Below are 19,011 nucleotides of genomic sequence, written 5' to 3'. Positions count from 1 at the left end.
TATCAAAAGATGGCCTAGTCGGCCATCACTGGAAAGAGAGGCCCATTGGACTTGCAAACTTTATAAGCCCCAGTACAGGGGAACGCCAGGGCCAAAAATTGGGAGTGGGTGGGTAGGGGAGTGGGGGGGGGGGAGTGTATTGGGGACTTTTTGGATAGCATTGGAAACTTTTTGGATAGCACTGGAAATGTAAATGAGGAAAATACCTTAAAAAAAAAAAAAAAAAAAAAAAAAAAAAGCTGACCATTCTATATACTTGGTAGGTTAACTGAATTTGACACATAGATTGGAGTTTACTGACTATACGCTACCCACACCCCATAGTGTGGCTGAATAAACCATCAACTTCCGAAACAGACAAGAGTCTGGATTTAGCCATCAGTTTTCTGACCACTGCTCCAAAATGACAAATACTGGGTGGTGAACCAGAGATCTATCTGCTTTCTACGTTCTCAGGCCTGGCCATTTCATCCCTTGCTCACCAACAGGAGAGCAAGGTAATATACTTCTGCTGTCTTGTTCATCTACAGGATGGTTTGCTAAGGTTTTTAGAGATTACCTCATTCTATTAATCCTCCATCTTCTTCCCTAGGTAGCCACAAACCATACTGGTCCTTCATGGAAGTTGAGAGTCTCTTTGTTTTTGTTTTAACTTCACAGTACATGACAACACCTTGCCTCTAACTTCTTTTAAAAATTCAAATACACCTACCCTAGTAACATAAAAATATTAACTTAATAAATTTATCATTACCAAAAAATATAAACTATACACATCAAATAAGAAGACTAAGAAGTCCTTGGAATTCAACTTTATTGAGTAATTCACTCTAAGTAAACAAACCAACACTCCCAGGACCCCACACTGGTCCTACTACCCAGCTCCTCCTTCTAGAAAAGCTAAACAAATTATTTTCTCTGCTGCTCTGTTGTTCTTTTCTATAAGTAAACTATATATGTATATATGTATGCATATATATATATATGTGTGTGTGTGTGTATATGTGTGTGTATATATATGTGTGTGTATATATATGTATATATATATGTGTATATATATGTGTATATGTGTGTGTGTGTGTGTGTGTGTATATATATATATATATACCGAGTTCCCACCAGAACAATCCTGAAGTGCTCACATCCGAGAAGGATGCCACCTGCTCCAGCACTGCCATCATTTCTGCCTTGCTCTGCTGGAGTCCCTACTGCATGTGCCGTGTTCAGTTGCTGCTGTATGTGTGTGTAGCACTACACCTCCTCTAGGACTGGGAAGACATGCTATATTGAAAAGTGAGAAAGCAGGAACTAGGTTTTATCTCACTGTACTAAGTCGTGAAACAGAAAACTAATATAACCTCCTGACTCTGATCCCCAAACAGTGCTTGGTGCCCCCCTTTACCTACAGGTCAGTGTGAGAGATCCCCCAACAATGGAAACAGTCTGCTTGTCCACATTTCTATAATGCATAGCATACAAGAAAAAGCTTTGAATGTCAGTTAATACTTTGCTTTAGTATTTAATAGGCTCATCTCTGAAATGCAAGAGAGAAAAATATTGCCTTTCTTACTTCCAACTATGCATAACTCAGCAAGCTACATACACAAACATCTTTATGGATTGGCTATTCTTAGGAAGAGATAGAAATTCCCAGGACTGTGATGGCGACTTCAACTTGCAGCCATATATACAAACAACTCTGAAATGGATTCTCAGTGAGAAAAGACTTTAAAGGGAAAACTTTATGCTCCCGTTAACCCTTCCCTCCCTACCCTCACTTTGTATGCTTCTCTTGACAAGCTCCGCTCTGTGGCAGGAGAGCACTCACAAACTCATCCATCAGGAAGGAGCTGGGTGGTGCCTACATCAGCCAGTGTGAGCATGACTGTGAGTGCTGGAAGCCAAGCAGGTGGCTATGGTGACACTCTGGGCCAGTGACAACTCCTCTGTCCCTCGCTTTCCTCAGCTATAAAGTGGTGATAATACACCTACTTCATGTGGTTGAAATAAGTACACATGAAAAAAAAAAATAACCCTTGGCATACAGCTCTGGACAAGGACCTGTGGAAAAGTTAGATAATGAACACAACACCATCTGAACAGCACCTGCCTTGCCATCAGCCCATGACAGCCACAACTACGGGAAGCTATATCATTTAAAAACAACTGGAGCCAAGGCACCTGGTTTGAATTAGTCACTCAAGCCAGAGTCCATGGCTTGAGGTCACCATGGGCAGAATGGCAGCATCCCTTCTCAACACAAACAAAAATAAACCAAAATACTGAAAAAGAACGCTCCACAAACATCAGATACGAGAAGCCAGTAGGCAGCGCAAAGTGGAATCGTTTCTCCATCTCTCTGTTCATCTGTTGAGAAAGGCTGAATGGAGCAAAACAAGTCAAGGTCCTGCCCACTTTGAGGATCTGAGACTGGAAAACTACTTTCCCGATTCCAGGGTAGCATAACACACTGCCCTAACTATATATCTAGCCTACTTGTACTTGAATATTGTAGGTATCTAAGCAATTATGCCTGGTCTTATGGTTTTCTTCATGACAAGCCTCAATGTTGAAAGACAAGAAGATGGACGTGTGCTTCCCAAAGGCAGATCCATTAAACGTATATTCATCATTCAGCACCCAACAAATCAGGCTTTCTATCAATCGGATAGGTACTCACATCTCAGGACTACCATGCTTCCATTCATACCTAGGGACTCCTAAGTTAATTACTCTAATTGTATCCAACCACATTGTGAGGGCTTTCTACCTTTGAATACCTCTGTACAACAACACACTACTCACTAGAATGGAATGCATCACAGAACCAACTCAAAGTTTGGTTAAAATTTTACAATGGAAATAATAGAAATCAATGAAATATGCTAGGCATGGTGATTCATGCCTTAATCCCTACACTCAGAAGGAAGAGGCAGGAGGATCATTGTAAATTCAAAACCCACTTTCTCTTCATATTGAATTCCAGGCCAGCCACAGCTACATATTAATACCATGTCTCAATAACAACAACAAAAACAACTATGATAATAACTGAATAATGTGTGAATCTAGATACTAACAGCCCAAAAGGCCATCTTGAAGAACCGAGCGCTGTTGTCAAATGACCCTCCCTGGGCAGGAGTTCTAATGTTCAGTGAGCACTCTCTAGCTAATGCGGTAACTGATGTATGTTCTGCAACTGGCATGTTGATAGTCCTCAGAAGAGCATTCTTCCTGACAGGCAGAAGCATGCTGCTAAGTGTTTTAAATACAGATGGAAGGTAAAGCACATCACCGCCCCATCAGCTGCTTTCACTGAATACAAGAACAAACAGCAGCCCACTTGCTCAAATCAGTACATTTAACCATGGGGCTTACCTAGCCTTGTACATGAGAAGAGATTTTATTCACGTTACATATTCTTCTATTCTACAGCAAGATAAAATGATACCTCATCAGAATATGTTTTGGGCAAAGATGCTCTAAAATAAAATCATTACTGTGGTTAATTATATTAATACATTTTATATTTCCTTACGAAAAGAAAAAATGGCTAATGTTGATAAGCATTCATAAAACATCAAATGTACTCTAAATATGAACTGAAAAATAATTACCTTCCAAAGAGAATTACAGATTTTCTATATTAAGTCTCTTCCCATATTATTCCAGTCAAATTAAATAATGCCAGCCATTTATGTGATAGCTCCTTCTAAAAACACCAATGGTTTCCTCCCCTTTGTCATCTAAAACTGGTTTTTAGATTATTACTTACTTCCTTTCTGCCTTCAGTTACATGTAGGAAAAAAAAAAAGATTTTAAATAAGCCATGGGTTTGTTTTCCTGACCTCTCAAGGCATTCACTGTCAGCATGGAATGGCCAAGCTAGCATTCAAATGTGAAAAGCAATGTGTAAAAGGATTTCCCCGAAACAACCACTGGAACTAGGCAGACTCTACTCACGGACTTGGTTAGATAATCCTTACATTAACAGACCGAGCTTGCAGTCATAATAGAAGCCTTTATAAAACCCACCACTGGAGAGGCTCGGGAGGCGCCTAGTGAAAGCATTCTCATTAGTCAGATAACCCTGAAGAGCAGGCTGGGTCTCTCCTCCTACACTGGAGTGGAGCAAGGGACAGAGGTGGCACTCACCTCCTAACCTCTAAATCCCATGTGATGAGTCATGCGGAAATATTTTATAATACTTCGGTATAATAAAATCTGAGACCTTCCAGTTTCCTGAATAGTGGATGGAGACCAATGTTGTTTAACCTCTTTTAACAAATCTAAAATAAAAGGGCAAGGACTGAGAGTTCAAGTGGAAACTGGCAGTTGTAGAAGCGAACATGGCGTCCTCTTCCCAGGTGGCTTCTGCACTGGTCTTCTAGTTCTCCATCCCCGGTCTCCAGTAGTCAGGACAAGAATGAGCCCCATAAGCACAGCCAAGTGGCCTGTGTAGCACCGAGTGCAATCTGTAAAGGGTTCTCTGTGGGCACTCCTGGCCTCCACTTGTGAAACACATGCAAACCAGGTGTGACCTAAGCCAGTTCTGGGAGGTGACTGTTCTGTTTCAAGTACTTAGCCTATACCAGCATGTGACAAACACTGCAGTAGCCCTGTGGTCTAGCCTTCACCCACTATCTGCACTTCACAGACAAGGAAAACAACTTGCATACGACCACACAGGTTGTATCACTAAGTCCAACTCTTCCCTCCCCACCAATCCAAAGCCATCATCAGAGAAACCTCCTTCTTCAGTGTATAGGAACTAAGAGAGACCCACAAGTAGAAGAAGCACAGAGAGAGAAAGACAGGCCTTGAACCCTCAGTCCTAAATGGAACCTCTCCATAAGGCCCTCTCCACAGGGATCAGGGCATTGGCAGAAGAGCAGGCAGGGACTGTGTGAGCCAGTGGGGACAGGGACACCAAGGAGGAAGTGCTCTCCAGATACATCAGCTCTGATGCACAGATGAACTAACTCACAGAGACCATGGCTGCAGCCACAAGACCTGCACATGTCGAAGCCAGACGGCGTCCGAGGGCTGAGAGAAGTAGATATAAGCTCCCATCCATAACCCAGAAGTTTTTTCCAGTGGAGTCTCACTGGTCATACAAACCACACTTAAGAGCAAGCCCCATATACAAGCAGTAGAAGGCCAACACTAAACAAACTCATTGGCATTGCAATAGACTTGGGGTTTTGGGGGGCGCTGGGGGAGGTGTTTGTTTGGTTTCGTTTGGTTTTTGTCTCGCAATGCTTTCTCTGAGCATTTTTTCCTCACCTTTCCTCAGTCTCTATTATGAGTTCTGATATTGTTTTTATGGGTTTTGTATCTATGAACATAATGTGCTTAATGAGTAACACACTGTATGAAAAATATTTTCAATCATTTTTAAAAGTACAGAGCAGATAACACTACAAATGAATCCTATATAGTGAAATTTTATATTCAACATAAGTTCATAACAAACGCATGATTTCTCACCATAGGCAATTAAAACGTTGTACCATGTGGAACACATGATTTCTCAGCATAGGCAATTAAAACGTTGTACCATGTGGAAATTAATCAGTAATGACCAATCATCAAAAGAATCAATCCCTACCAAAGGTTCAAACTCATAAGTGTCTCCAGTAGCAATGACCTTCTCACACCCAAACAGTCCTCTGTCGGACCTGACATTAACACAGGCCAGCAAGGAGAGCAGCAAAGAACAGCAAGGGTGACAGCCAGGTGTGCAAGAAGACACAGACATGTATGCACGGAGCAGCCGGGGTGCAAGAGGACACAGACACTGTGCATGGAGGAGCCAGGGTGCAAGAGGGCACAGACACTGTGCATTGAGCAGCCAGGGTGCACGGGGGCACAGACACTGTGCATGGAGGAGCCAGGGTGCACCTGGAGGGGACCAGGGACTTCGTGGGAGAGTAAGAAAAGAGAAAAAAACAACAAAAGTAAGGTAAAGCCCTTGGCAAAGACATCCCCCCCCCACACACAACATAGACAGACAGACAGACAGACAGACAGACAGAGATGAGTTCCAGAATGGCTAATGACCACCCACCAGACACAGAGAAATCAAGGCCTAACAGTACAAAGGCTCCTAGACAAACTCAGGACACTGCTTTTTATCCTGTAAGGTGGTGACACCCATTATCTGATAAGCCCCACATGCTGCCTAGTATATTTTAATAAAGTTAATTTGCAGAGGGTAAAAAGGGCTCTCATTTTTGAGGTGTTCATAGTCAAATGCATGCAAACAGTAAAAGTAAAAGTTAGCTGCACCAAATTCTCAAAATATGATTTCCAAAACAAAAAAGGGCTAATATCTCCCATTTATCACACTGACATTCCAATCTTAAAGCAGGAGACGCTTTGAAACCTTAGACCCAGATAGAACAAGAGGTAACAGCGCCTCGCTTTTCCACAGTTTGAAATGTAATGTCTAGCACAGCACAGAACAGAACAGAACAGGCCTGTACCTGACATGCCTGGCAAGGATCATCCTGAGTTACCAAGCTCACCACCTAAGAAGCCAAGAAAAAAGCCCAGGAAGGTAATAAGGAGGGCGTGTCTTCAAGGTACAGACTTGGGGCCACATGGCTTGCATCATTGTCACCTCACTAGGACCATGTGTGAGATCTTAGGCCTTGGCATCTGCCACACCACTTCACAGAGCACAGTCCCTGCTGGAGCTCCACGGCCGCCTATGTACAGGAAAGAGCACAGACACAGACCCTAGCTGGATTACATGACCAAGGATGTGGAAACCTAACTCCTACAATGTGGACAGAGCACCAGTCATGTGTAACTCAGTCTCTTTTATGCCTCAACCCTACCTTCTGCCTTTGCCAAATCAAGTCTTCTCCAAACTGTCTACTACAGTGACTCTGAGAGCAGAAATGTGCAAAGCCCATCTCTTTGGGAAGAACGGGCCACACATGCCTAACAGTGTGTATACGTGCTCTCTTAGGACAGTCCGGTACTTCTAATACTCATTAATGTATGCAGAGGAACACACACACACACACGTGTGCGCACAGGCACTCATCTCTAGTTTACCTCCCTTTCCAGACAGTGTTAACTTGTGTATTTGCACAGCCACGGGCATGGAGCAATCCCAGCTGCAGGGCCGAGAATAAATCAAGGGTTATATTGTTCAGACTTAAGATTGGCACGATAGCATTAATGAATATAATTTGAGATTTTTCTAAAGAGATTAATCTTTTACTACTGATGTCAATACTAAGCATAAGACAATACTCCAGAGACTGTTTCCCTGAGGAAGCCCAGAGGGATTGGGCTTCAATGACAACAGGGCCAGTACAGACAAGTTGGACTCAGAACTCCTGTCTAGTTGTTACATTTCCTGTCCCTCAGTTTCTTACCTAGCAGAAGAGATGTCTTTGGCAAGTAAACCAAAGGGCCATGGGGAAAACAAATTACGACATGCCAAGTTATCAGTGAGAGAGAAAGCACTTGCCCAAAAATTAAATATTGGTAGCTTCTTTCACCGGCTTATTTCCAACCCCTAGTTTTTCACACACACACCCACACGCGCACGCACACGCTGACAGAGGAAGCTGTGTGAACTCCATACTCCACTACCTGCCCTGCCCCACTCAGCCTGTCCCAGTAGAGCTGAGAGTTTCACCCTCATGCAAGCTCTGCCCAGTGAGCACAAGGGCTCCGACTCCCTCCTACAGGAAGTGAGCCTGCAGAAGGCCCTCCTCCCTGGCCTCCTATGCTCTGCTAAGCCCAGGCCACCCAAATCAGCAACCTACTATTGTAGTAGGCCAGGGAGGAGGGGCTTACCCAACTCAGTTTAAGCCCTGTCCAAAGAGTGAAAAATATTTTAATTTTAGAAGAGAAGCAAGTTTCTTATTCTCATTTACTCTACATTTGACTAATAGAGACATTTTAATGTCCATGAGCCAATGAATACTTTCAGATCACAAACAGATACACCTTGAAATTAATTTTAGCTTTATCCTAAAATGAAAGCAGCCTAAGTTGAAAATGTGTTTAACAAAAACAAAAGAAAAAGGTATACACTGAGAGGGACATTGTTAGGAGGACAGGGGGCTGGCCGGCAGGTGGGGGAGTAAGGTGGGTGAGAGGTATGTGGGTCGATTGCATTATATAAATTATATAAATTATAAATTATATAAGTGTGCAACCATGGAGGAGCAAGTTGAATTTTAAAATGAGTTTAAAGGGTATGGGTAAGCTCAGTGGAAGGGGCACTGCCTAACATGCACAAGGCTCTACACTCAATTCTCAGTACAAGAAAGAAAGAAGAAAAAAATGGAGAGAAAATGTGTTTACTGCCCTTGACTAATGTGTACCCTCCCTTCTCAGCACACTACAGGGTCCACTGTGTCCTTCCTCTTCGAAAACTAACTAGGTGCTGATACTCACAGCCACAGGCCAGCAGCAGAGACCACGGGGGCACATCCTAAGAAGAGACCCAACAACCAGCAACAGTTCCTTCTGAAAATAAGGATTGCTTGTTTGCGTGTTTGTTTGTTGAGATAGTGCTAAACTGTGCAGACGAACTTTGAATTCCTGGCCTCAGGAATCCTCAGGCCTCAGTTTCCTGAATTAGCTGCAACTATGGCTGCAGTCCCCAGTCACCAATCACAGCTATGGAGGGCTCCTACTAAATGTGTCTCATGTAACACCACTATAAAGCTAAGAAACCATAAATTAATTCACAAGTTTAGGACTCATTAACAAATTTCTGGGCTCCTATTAGCTGTCTAAGTAAGGCGCTATTAGCTTGTCTGCTGCCTTTATACAGATGGGAATGCGGTTCTCTCTAGACAGAAAAATCCTAAAGGCAAGCCTCCAATGCCCACCTTGGCAGGCATCCTACCCCAACTGCCCTGCCTGAGTCCAAAAACAAGATGAAGTCAGCTCTTCAAAGAGCTCAAATTCTAAGAGATACGAAAGAGAGACATATTCAAGTTGCACACTTTCTCCATGACTCTGGGAGATCCCACTCCCAAATGCTTCAGTTAATGTGCTCCATCTAAATCCCCACCTCATTAAAGTCTGCACTACACTCATCAGCTCCTATGGGAGCCCAGGGAGTTACCTATGCCAGCACATAGTTCTAGTGCATTTGCAGGCAGAAAACAAGCACTGATTTCAAGGAGCTCGAGAAATTGATCATCTGTCCAAATGTCACCTCAGGATGACTGGCCAAATATGTCACTCCTAAGAACATTTACAATGAACCTGTTTGATTTTTAAGACATCTCTAACCTTGAAGGCATGTGCCTAAAGTATGTTTTCCTATTACAACAGCGCTGAAGACTCGCTGTCACTCAACAGCATCACAGAGACAAGAATCATTCCTACAAGAACGACACTGGCATTGAGCTGAGAACCTGGTGTATGCAGGCATGCAGAGCAGATACTACAGAGTAGTAATGGTGCTAATATAAACAATGTCACTGGCTACTCACACACACACACACACACACACACACATTCTCTCTCTTTCGTCGATGCCCACAACCCCCACTCCCCACCCTACCCCACCCCCACCCCCGCTGTAGAGTGGCCTCAGGCAGGGCCTCAGGAAGGATTCTGAAGAAGGGCTGCCATCACAGGTGACAGCTCCAAGAAGGCCAGCTCTGTGCAAAGATCCCGAAAGACCTTCTATGGGAGTAAGGCAGAGAGGCAGAAAACTGTATCACGGATGCTCCTGACCCAACCTCAGCTATTATGTGAACTTTCAACTTTTTCACCAAAGAAAGAAAGAAAGAAAGAAAGAAAGAAAGAAAGAAAGAAAGAAAGAAAGAAAGAAAGAAAGAAAGAAAGGAAGGAAGGAAGGAAGGAAGAAAGANGAAAGAAAGAAAGAAAGAAAGAAAGAAAGGATTAAAAAGCAAAGAAACATAGAAAAAAATGATAGAATAAGAGTATAAAGACAAATTTGAACAGTTGTAAAATCTATTTCTATTTCATGATAATTGGCATTACAAGATTCAAAAAGGCAAGTCTCCTTTTCATTTATAAATAAAAAGGTAATCTTAGTATGCTAATATTAATTTATTCCTAGATGAAAAACAACTTTTATAAGCACAGCCTGACCACACAGGATTCACAGTCTACCTTGGTGCCTGTATCCCAGGCTATCAGGGGCACAATTCTCTAACTCACCCAAAGCAGCTTCAAGGCCTGCAACCTCCACACACAGCAAGAGGCCTGGACAGATGTAGCATTTCTACCTTTTATACTGCACTTTACTCTTTTAAGTTATACAAATACTTTACAATTTTACAATTGACTCAGCACTAATTATTAAATTGTGGGTGGCTTATTTAACTCTCAAATACTGAATGTGGATGTTGAAAAACAGAAAGAAAAAAATACTTTTGCAACAGGAAAATATTTCTAAATATGCAAAGACTAAAAATTAAGTAACTGAATGTAGCAGGATCTTCCCTGTCCAATTGATTGAACTATTAATACATCAAGAAGCCTGTGACTGGACAGAGAAAGGGAGGCAGAGCTAAGAGTTGCAGAGACAGGGAGCGAGACAGAGGAGAAGGAAAGGAAGATGGAAGGGAAAGAAGATGATCCAGATTCTACTTGGCTTTAAATGTCACAGGTAGCTATAATTCATATAGATATAGAATAATTGGGATAACTTGTCTAATCTAGGTGAGCAGCGTGTATCATTATCTATTGGCTCTGAAATTACTGTGTGGGCATCATGTGAATTGAGAATTTATTGATATATAGATCTGACTACTTAATTATAAGCTTCTAGAGTTTTAATTTTACCAGGTTACTGGGAAATGTGACAGCTAACAGAGAGATGGGTGGTCATTGCATGGGGCTGGTGTGGCAACGACGCACCAAGGGAACTCAGAAGTTCCAGGCCAGAGAGTCTGCAGAAATAAAAACACCCCACTGGCTGGTGGCTGGCATAGCTCAGGAAATTGCAGTTCTTTTTTAATATTTCCCACCACAACTAAAAACAAAATGCATGCTGAATGCAAGGTGTTCGGGGTGCTCACTCATGTTGCCACACTGCACTGCAGCACTGGCTCTGGGCAGGGGACAAGCATACTTTGTACAGCATAGGCCATCTCACACTCAACCCTGCCTGAGACACCAAGGCTCAGAAGCCAGACAACTCTAGTTTATAGACTGCCATGATATCTGTTAAAGTTTCCTGCTTCTCTAAAAACATGTAACAACTTAATATATCCAACCACAGCATGTATGTATCGAATTAGTGTTGACCTTTGGGCTACACTGTTAGTGTTACAATATTTGATTTTAAAAATTGCTATTCTAGTTCCTGATTTGGGTTTTATTAAACAAACAAATAAATAAATAAATGGATTGGGATTAGGATGGAATTTCCAACTATTTCTGAAAGGCCCCTAACCATTCTTCTGCCATATAGCACTATGAACTAAGTAAAAGAGAATTCTTAGCACCAAAAAACTTCACCTCAAAGCACCGACCAACTGAAAACCTGCTCTACATCCTGCAGCATCAAATATTCAGCTAAGTCCTAACTCTTTTGTATAAAAATAAACAATTTAGCATGTAGATTCTCTTTTATCATTAATAAATGACAAAAGTAATGGATAATTATGTTTTTAAGCGTTTATGATTTGGGACTAGAGAGCTGGCTCAGTACTTAAGAGGACTTGCTAACCTGGCAGAGGATCAGAGTTCAGTTGCCAGCCCCAACCCTGGACAGCCCACAACTTCCTGTTAACTCCAGGGGCTCTGATACCCTCTTCAGGTCTCTGAGATAGATGCACACACATGTGCATAAACAAACATGCAATGTATATTTTTTTAATTATGACTTACTGTTAATAAACACTTGCTTTCTATACCTACTTTATATTTTACATTTGTATATAACCAAGAGCTTGTAAAACTTCCTTCAGAAAAAAGAGGTTATGAATAGAAAAGCTTTAATCAGCCCTTGCCTAAAACACATGCTCCTGGTTGCAGCCTAGGAGCAATGGCTTAACCACACAGGCCAGGTGTGCAGTAGTGGAGACCACGTGATATACGTGGACAGATGAGCCCTCTGTAATTGTTAACACAGAGCCACCAGCTCTGCATTCCTCAGGATGCAACTCTAATATTGAGACACGGCTACTTCACACAGTATTTCATTTTGCCTAAGATCTTTTGATTTGGCAGGTTTTTTGCTTCACACTGCTACAGTCTTTACATAGATATCCATAACTTTGTGTGCATGTGTGTGAATACTGGTGTGGACATGAGGACACCTGCCACCTTGTCTGAGAAAGGCTCTCAGTGTCTGGACATACCAGGCTATCTGGCCCACAACGTTCTGGGCATGCTCCTGTTTCCACACCCTATTTTGCCACAGACTGTGACTGCAGACCTACACTACTGCCTCTGGTCTTCCGTGGCTTCTAGACATCTGAACTTGGGTCCTCGTAGTAGCACAACCAGCGTTATACCAACTGAGACCTCTCACAAGTTCAATACTGCTAAATCCCTATATACTGGAATCAAATAGAAAAGATAACTGCTATTCACAGTGAATATAACACCTTAAAACAATAACAATCGTTAAACAGATATGGCAAAATATGCTTAGTTTCCCAGTATTAAGTATCTTTACTTTTAATGGAAAACCATTCACCTTGCAGCGTTTACATGAAATGTGTTTCATACATGTCCTGTTTGTTTTGCTTTGCTTGGTGCTGGGAATGGAATCCAGAGCCACAAGCAAGTTAAGCCCATATTCTAACCCCAAGGGAGATCTCTAGCCTTATATACAAGTTCGACAGGATATTTCTCTGTTGAAAATAAGTCAGTTTGTTCTGACTTCTGCAAGTAAAGTAGTATATAAATGTGATTTCCAACTTTCTTTCACTTCTTTGCCTTGATATAATGTACAGACGTAAACCTCCAACAGATATGGGCGTACAGTAGCAAAGCTCACTGACACGACATCTCACTAGCATGCTTGAAGCCCGGGTTCAATCTCCCAGAGACACGTAAAGGATAGAGGAGGAATTCTTTTTTGAACAAATGAACATAAAATCACAGTGATTCAATTATCAGAAAACATCAACCATCCATTTCAGATTCCCTAGTTCCTATTAAGAAATGATTAATGTCAGCCTTTAGCAGGTCACCACAAAAGAATTGTAATTCTTGAGGAATTAATTCATCCAGCAGGTAAGGGACAGTTACTGTACAAGACAAAGAGGAATGAGGCATAATGGCGCTGGCCATGAAGCAGGGTCAGTGCCTAAGGAGGCCACAGGCATTCCTGATACCAGCAATGCACTTGATGATGGGGGTCACTGGAAGCCTTTCTTCCCTGAACACAGAGCCTTACCTCTGAGATTTCTGGGATGAATCTGCTTCGTGCGAGGCATTTTCTTAGATTTAAGAGCTCCCTTTTCTTCTTAGAAACTGTTGGAAGAGCAGGTTACAAAAGGCTGGCTCCATGTACTCGTCGGCCATCAGTTAATCCACATGCTGCAAAGAAAAAGATAAAGGCAGTAAATCTCACCACCGTCAAAAGAGAAGGACACTTCAAAAGGTAGGGGCTTAGAGCAGTGCTGACCCAAACTCAATAGAAGGTAACCTTTGCAAGCACCATTCGCTTTTAACTAAACATAAGACAGGTCATCTTGCCATAAGACGGGTCACTCTCTAGGTCCCCTTGTTGAGAAAACAGGTGGGAAAAAAAAAGTCTCTAGACGTTAGTTAGACGAGAATGAGAATGCTCACTTTAGAACAGCACTGCTAAGTACAATTAAAGTTAGTGTAAGATGACAGTTATGCTGGATACATATGCCCATTTATATGGGAAGCCCAATGTCCTGGCCATGTCACTTCAGTTGACTGAGTTAACATGCACAGTTGCAATGGTGGCTGTTCCCCAGTGATGGCTGGCATGCCTTGGCGGGACTGCACATGCCTGTGATCAGCGGCTACATATTGACCTTTGAGTAGACCACAGACATGCCTCGAATCCATGCTGGCCCACTTAGTTATCAAAGCAAGATATTCCAGAGCATTCTGTCCCCTCTGGTATAGGCCAGGCACTGTTCCAATCAGCATGTGTGACTAAAAAGTTGCATTGCCAGTGACACAAGATGATCACACTGCCTAAACAAAAAGCAGTCCTTTGTTGACTTAAGTGTCTGAGGCTTGGAAATTACTTGTTACTGCAGCACGACCTAGTCTGTCCTGACTGTGCTTTTTCAAGCTGAAATGCATCATGCCAAGACGTAATTACCCAACAGGCATGTCCAACCTACAGCCCAAGGACTACCTAAGTCTGACTGAAGATCTCTACTTATGCTGCCTAACACAAAATAGTAAACTTACTTAAAACATTACAAGATTTCTTTTGAGATTTTTTTTTGTAACTCTGTTGCAAGGTTCTCCAGCCTATGTTGCAATGCCAAAAGGTTGAACATGCCTGAAAGTTAACCACCCATCTGTCCAAATCAGCAACCTCCCTCTCTCTTCCACTAGATTCTTTCTCAATAATCAGTTAAAAGTTTAGCTTCAACTTCCTGCAACAGTGCTGATAAGCAAAGCCCATTAAGCAGGCCCTATGGGGTGAAACCAAGTTTAATCACTAAGCAAACACAATAGACTAAGGATGCTTTTGTTTAAAACCTCTCATATCTATTACTATACACAACACAAGAGAACACTTATTGGGTTTACTGTAGAGTTTCTACTTATCACCTAATTTAATCCTAACAACCGAATCAACAGCTCAAACTCAGCCATTTTACAGAGGTAGGGGAAAAAAAGTTTTGGGAGAAATTAAAAAAAAAAAAAAAAAAAAAGTAACAACTCCAATTCATCCATTTTACAAAGAGAAAACAAAAAACCAAACCAAAAAGAAAAAAAAAAAAAAAAACAAGTTTTGGGAAAGATTATGAAATCTATGGAATGTGGCCCCACATGACACCTTGCCCATTTCCTCTGAGAAGATAACATTTACCTACCAAGGACAATCCCCTCCCAAAGGGATGAATGACACAGCAAATCATGAAGACATACTTTGGAATCAAATCTGACCAGGTTCAAGGCCAGGCTTTACCCCATACAGTGTGGCCTTGTTCAAGGTACTTAAGCTCTCAGAAAAGAAGATCAGATTTCCCAAGCTGTAAAATCAGGAAACATTATCCACCCCAAACGGGCTAAGAACTGAGGACTAAGCTACACAATGTAGAAGCTTTGCCTGCCACATGAAAATGCTGAAATATTAATTCCCAGGAAGAACGCCTCTAAGGTAAAGACCGTGTATCCCAGACTAAGGTTTTAGATGTATGTTTTCACTTTAGCTAAAACGCATAAGGAAAAGGCGGCTACAATTACCGTGCTTGCGACTGTACGCAACACGGCTCTTAACACGGCTATTAGTCGGCATAACACAAACTATTCCCAATCTAACGCCAGGGGAAGAATAAGAAACAGGACGGTCAACGATGGATGAAAAATAGGGTTCCTCAACTCCCCCTACCACAGAGCCATCAGCTATAGCATCCAAAAAGGTTTTGACTGCACAGAGAATTTAAAGATAAAGCTGTAAGTGTTCCGTTCCGTATTAAAACTAAAGCTTTTAAGCGGTCACGATATTACGAAGTTTTTAAAGCGTGAACTAGGATTGTAAGCCGATCACGTGACCTCCCTCAGCTCCCAAGCTTAAATGTTAAAATATGCAAATTCCCAACCTGTAACAGCTTTGTGCGACCCGGTTTTGCAGCCTCCAGCCCCCCTGTCCCTAGCTGTCCAGCCCACATTTAAATCCGCNGTGGAGAAGTGGTTATTTTCAAAGACGACAGCACCACCGTGGCGACTAGGACCAGTGATCGACCATTCTTTCTCGAGAAAGAAATACATACTACAAGGTGCAAAAACAGGACACAATCAAAAAAGCGTAAAGACAGTCACAAGGAGAAAAAACATGAATGAATGTGGAGGGCGGAGCCTGGGAAAACCCCTCTGCAACGCTGCACTGAACAAAGCGCTTAGCATGCCAGAAGGAGGGGGGAATGGAAGTGCCAGCTCCGGAAGGAGCCTGGAGTGGATGCGGAGAGCAGGAGGAGGAGGAGGAGGACAGAGTCGGCGAGAGCAGCAGCCTTGAGACTCCTCGCACCAGCCTCGCCACAGCCCCCTCCCCTCTCCAGCCGCAACTCCCGCTGGAGCCCGACCCCGCAGCGAGCCCAAGCCGCCCCGCGCCCCTACTCACCGGCCCCGACCCACCAGCGGCGGGCGCGCGCCCTACGGGGAGGGAAACTACCCAGGTGGCCCGGAGTAAACAGGCACTCCGGGCAAAGACCGAAAGGGAAAGCGAGCCACAAAGCCGGGAGGTGCGGAAGCCGCGGCCTGGTCTCCCGCAGCCCCGCCGAGCCCTCCTGCGAGAAGCGGCCGCGGCGACCGGGAGGCCGGCCCTCCGTACCTGCTGGGCTCGCAGGACCGCAGCTCCCGCCGCCCGTGCGGCCAGGACCCGCCGAAGTGGCAAGCGGCTCCCGCACGCAGCATCCCCTCCGCAAGGTCGGCGCCGGCACACGCGCACACACTCACTCACACGCACACCCGCGCGCCCGCCCGCCAGGGGGAGGTGGTCCCGGCCCCCGCCCCCCGCGCCGCGCTCTCCCCGGTGCAGCGCCCCCACCGCCGCGCCCGGCCCCGCACCCGTCGGGAACTGCGCTGCACTTGACAACCGGGACATCAGCACAAGCGGAGCCTCCTCCCGACGGGCACCGAGGCGCGAGCTGGGCGCGGGAGGGACCGAGTGGAACCCGGCGGGAGAGCGGCCTTTACCTCTCCCGGGTGTCCGTAAGGACGGCTGGCAGCGCGAGGGCGGCCAGGGCGAAGGTCGGCGGCTTCCCCGCGCGTGGGCGGGGCGGCAGGGGATCCCCGGGGGCGGCGGGGCGGGGGCTGCGGCGGGAGGGCGGGCTCCTGTGAAGCCGGCCCCGGGCCCCCTGCCGCCCCGCCCGCCCGCCCGCCGCAGGCCCCGCCGCGGGGACCCAGGACGCAGGAGGAGGCGCGGCCCGAGGGCGGGGCGGGGCGGGGCGGCAGCGGAGGCGGGGCTCCGCGGCCCGGGGAAGCCCAGCCGGGCCGCAGTCGGGGGCGGTTGGCCCGGGAGGAGGGGCGGGGCCGGGCGGGGCCGGATTCTCTTTACCGTCTTTTGACTTTCTAGAGCAGGCTGTGGGCCGGCCCGGTGACGTCATGGTGTCTCCCAGCCCCGCCCCTCGCCCTGGCCCTGGTAGGGAGGAGGAGGAGGACCCGGGAGGGAGGGGGGGACCCCAAGGGGGTTTCCTCTGCTCCGCGTAGAGGGAAGGGGAAAATCATAGTGAAACTTGAAACGCATTAACTTTGAAAAATAACTTTTAAAAACGAGAGAGAGAGAGAAAGGGGGCTGGGGTGTTGACTTGGAGGGTCAGAGGGGACGTGTTATTAAGCCCTGAACTGAAACCACTTTTTTGGTGGCGGATGTTCTATTAAAAGACCGAGGAAAGCCAAGGTTATTCCGGAGAGAGCGGGTGCTTCCCAGAGCCTAAGCAGCTACGAGCGCAGTTAACCCCTCCTTGGCTACCTGTCAGCTGGGGACTAACCCGCGAGGGAACTTTGGAAGCTGAAGAGGGGGTGCAGGGCGGAGCCACCCAGCAGGCTTCTGGAACTCTGGGGGAGTGAACAGGGAAGACAGACTAATTTATTACAAGCCAGAGTTTGACCCCGGCTGCTAGAAAGCGTTAGAGAACGGGAACTGGAAACTTCTGGAAATATCAGGAGAGCTGACTCTGGGGAACGAAGCAGGTTTTCAAGGTTAGGTATAATACTAGCAGTTTGAACTTAAAAATTACACGCATCCACAAAAAAAGCCGGTAGAAGATTGTACGGGCCACCTAAAAGTTGGAAAGAATAAGGTGTAAAAAAAAAAAAATGACGCAAAACAAAAATATTCTTTGTTAAGCGATCATACGCCCACTAACAGCTGACCATCTGTGCAAACTTGTTTTGCTCTCTTAGGCTTTCATAAAGATGTCCAGGTCGTTCCTGCTAACGGTTGACCCCTAAAATCCCCCGAGGAAGTCCTACCTCTAGCTTGCTGGAGCTAAGAAAAGCTCAAAGCCCCAGAATGGAAATTATTAAAAATGGAATACTCGGTAATGGCAAGCTTAGAGCCAAAAATAATGTTTTGCAGAGGAAGAAAATGTGTCTACCAAAAAGTAAATTTGGTCATAGGAGCAAAGATTATGCAGCTAGAAAGCTCGGGTGGTGGGTAATACTATGTTAGCCTTACAATGAAAGAGTACCATTTTAATATTCCAGTAAGATATCTTCTATTTTATTAAATGAAATACCCAATGGGTAGAATTCACAAAACATATAATGTAGTTCCCCTCCCCCAGCCGAGCTGTTTGAATCAAAAGATAAACATGCAGACATAGCTAATGTGTTAAGATTTTAAAAAAACAGTCTTCAGAAGTCGAGTTTTTGTTACTTGAAACAGAAAGAGAAGAAGAAGAAAAAAAAGTTAAGTGTCAGAGAGAAATTTTTGACTCAATATTTGCTGAAGACAACAGAAATGTATCCATGAACCCAGGGTGTCTCCAAGATACAGCAATGCTAAGAGCGTTTGAGAAAACTGCATATCTGGTTTTGATTTGTCATTTTACTGTGTTTTCTTGAGCAACAAACCAGTATTAAAACTTCTCTCTGAGACAGATAATATAGAACACTTTCCTGGTAAGTTTTCTGAATTGTCTAAATGCGGGTTTGTTTGTTTTCCATACCAAAATGCAGGGAAAGACAGCTATGTTAAATGTTAAGTAGTTGGTTTCGGTTTGTTTTGTGACACAGTAAATCCTCAAATAGCAAATAAACGGAATTGGATGAGTGAACCCGTCCAGCCTGGTGACTGGTAAACTTCAGCTTGAACTGTCAAAAATCCTTGAACAATGGGGATCCCAATGATGCCTCTAGACTGGGAAGGCAGAG

At 44.5% G+C, this 19,011-nt stretch overlaps 1 protein-coding gene across 1 annotated transcript in view; it reads right to left on the bottom strand.

Moving 5' to 3' along the window:
- Hivep1 (human immunodeficiency virus type I enhancer binding protein 1) overlaps positions 1-16,915 on the bottom strand; it is a 130,217-nt gene extending 113,302 nt beyond the window's left edge. Inside the window, exons 1-2 of the mRNA XM_029468595.1 lie at positions 16,831-16,915; positions 13,373-13,515 (exon numbers count right to left, since the gene is read on the bottom strand). Coding sequence (XP_029324455.1) covers positions 13,373-13,412 — 40 coding nt within the window. The 5' untranslated portion in view covers positions 13,413-13,515; positions 16,831-16,915. The remainder of the gene's footprint in view (positions 1-13,372; positions 13,516-16,830) is intronic.
- Between the last annotated feature and the right edge of the window lie 2,096 nt (positions 16,916-19,011).

Source organism: Mus caroli, chromosome 13 (assembly GCF_900094665.2).
Source record: "Mus caroli chromosome 13, CAROLI_EIJ_v1.1, whole genome shotgun sequence".
Classification (NCBI taxonomy): domain Eukaryota; kingdom Metazoa; phylum Chordata; class Mammalia; order Rodentia; family Muridae; genus Mus; species Mus caroli.
This window is presented reverse-complemented; position numbering and strand designations above follow the sequence as displayed.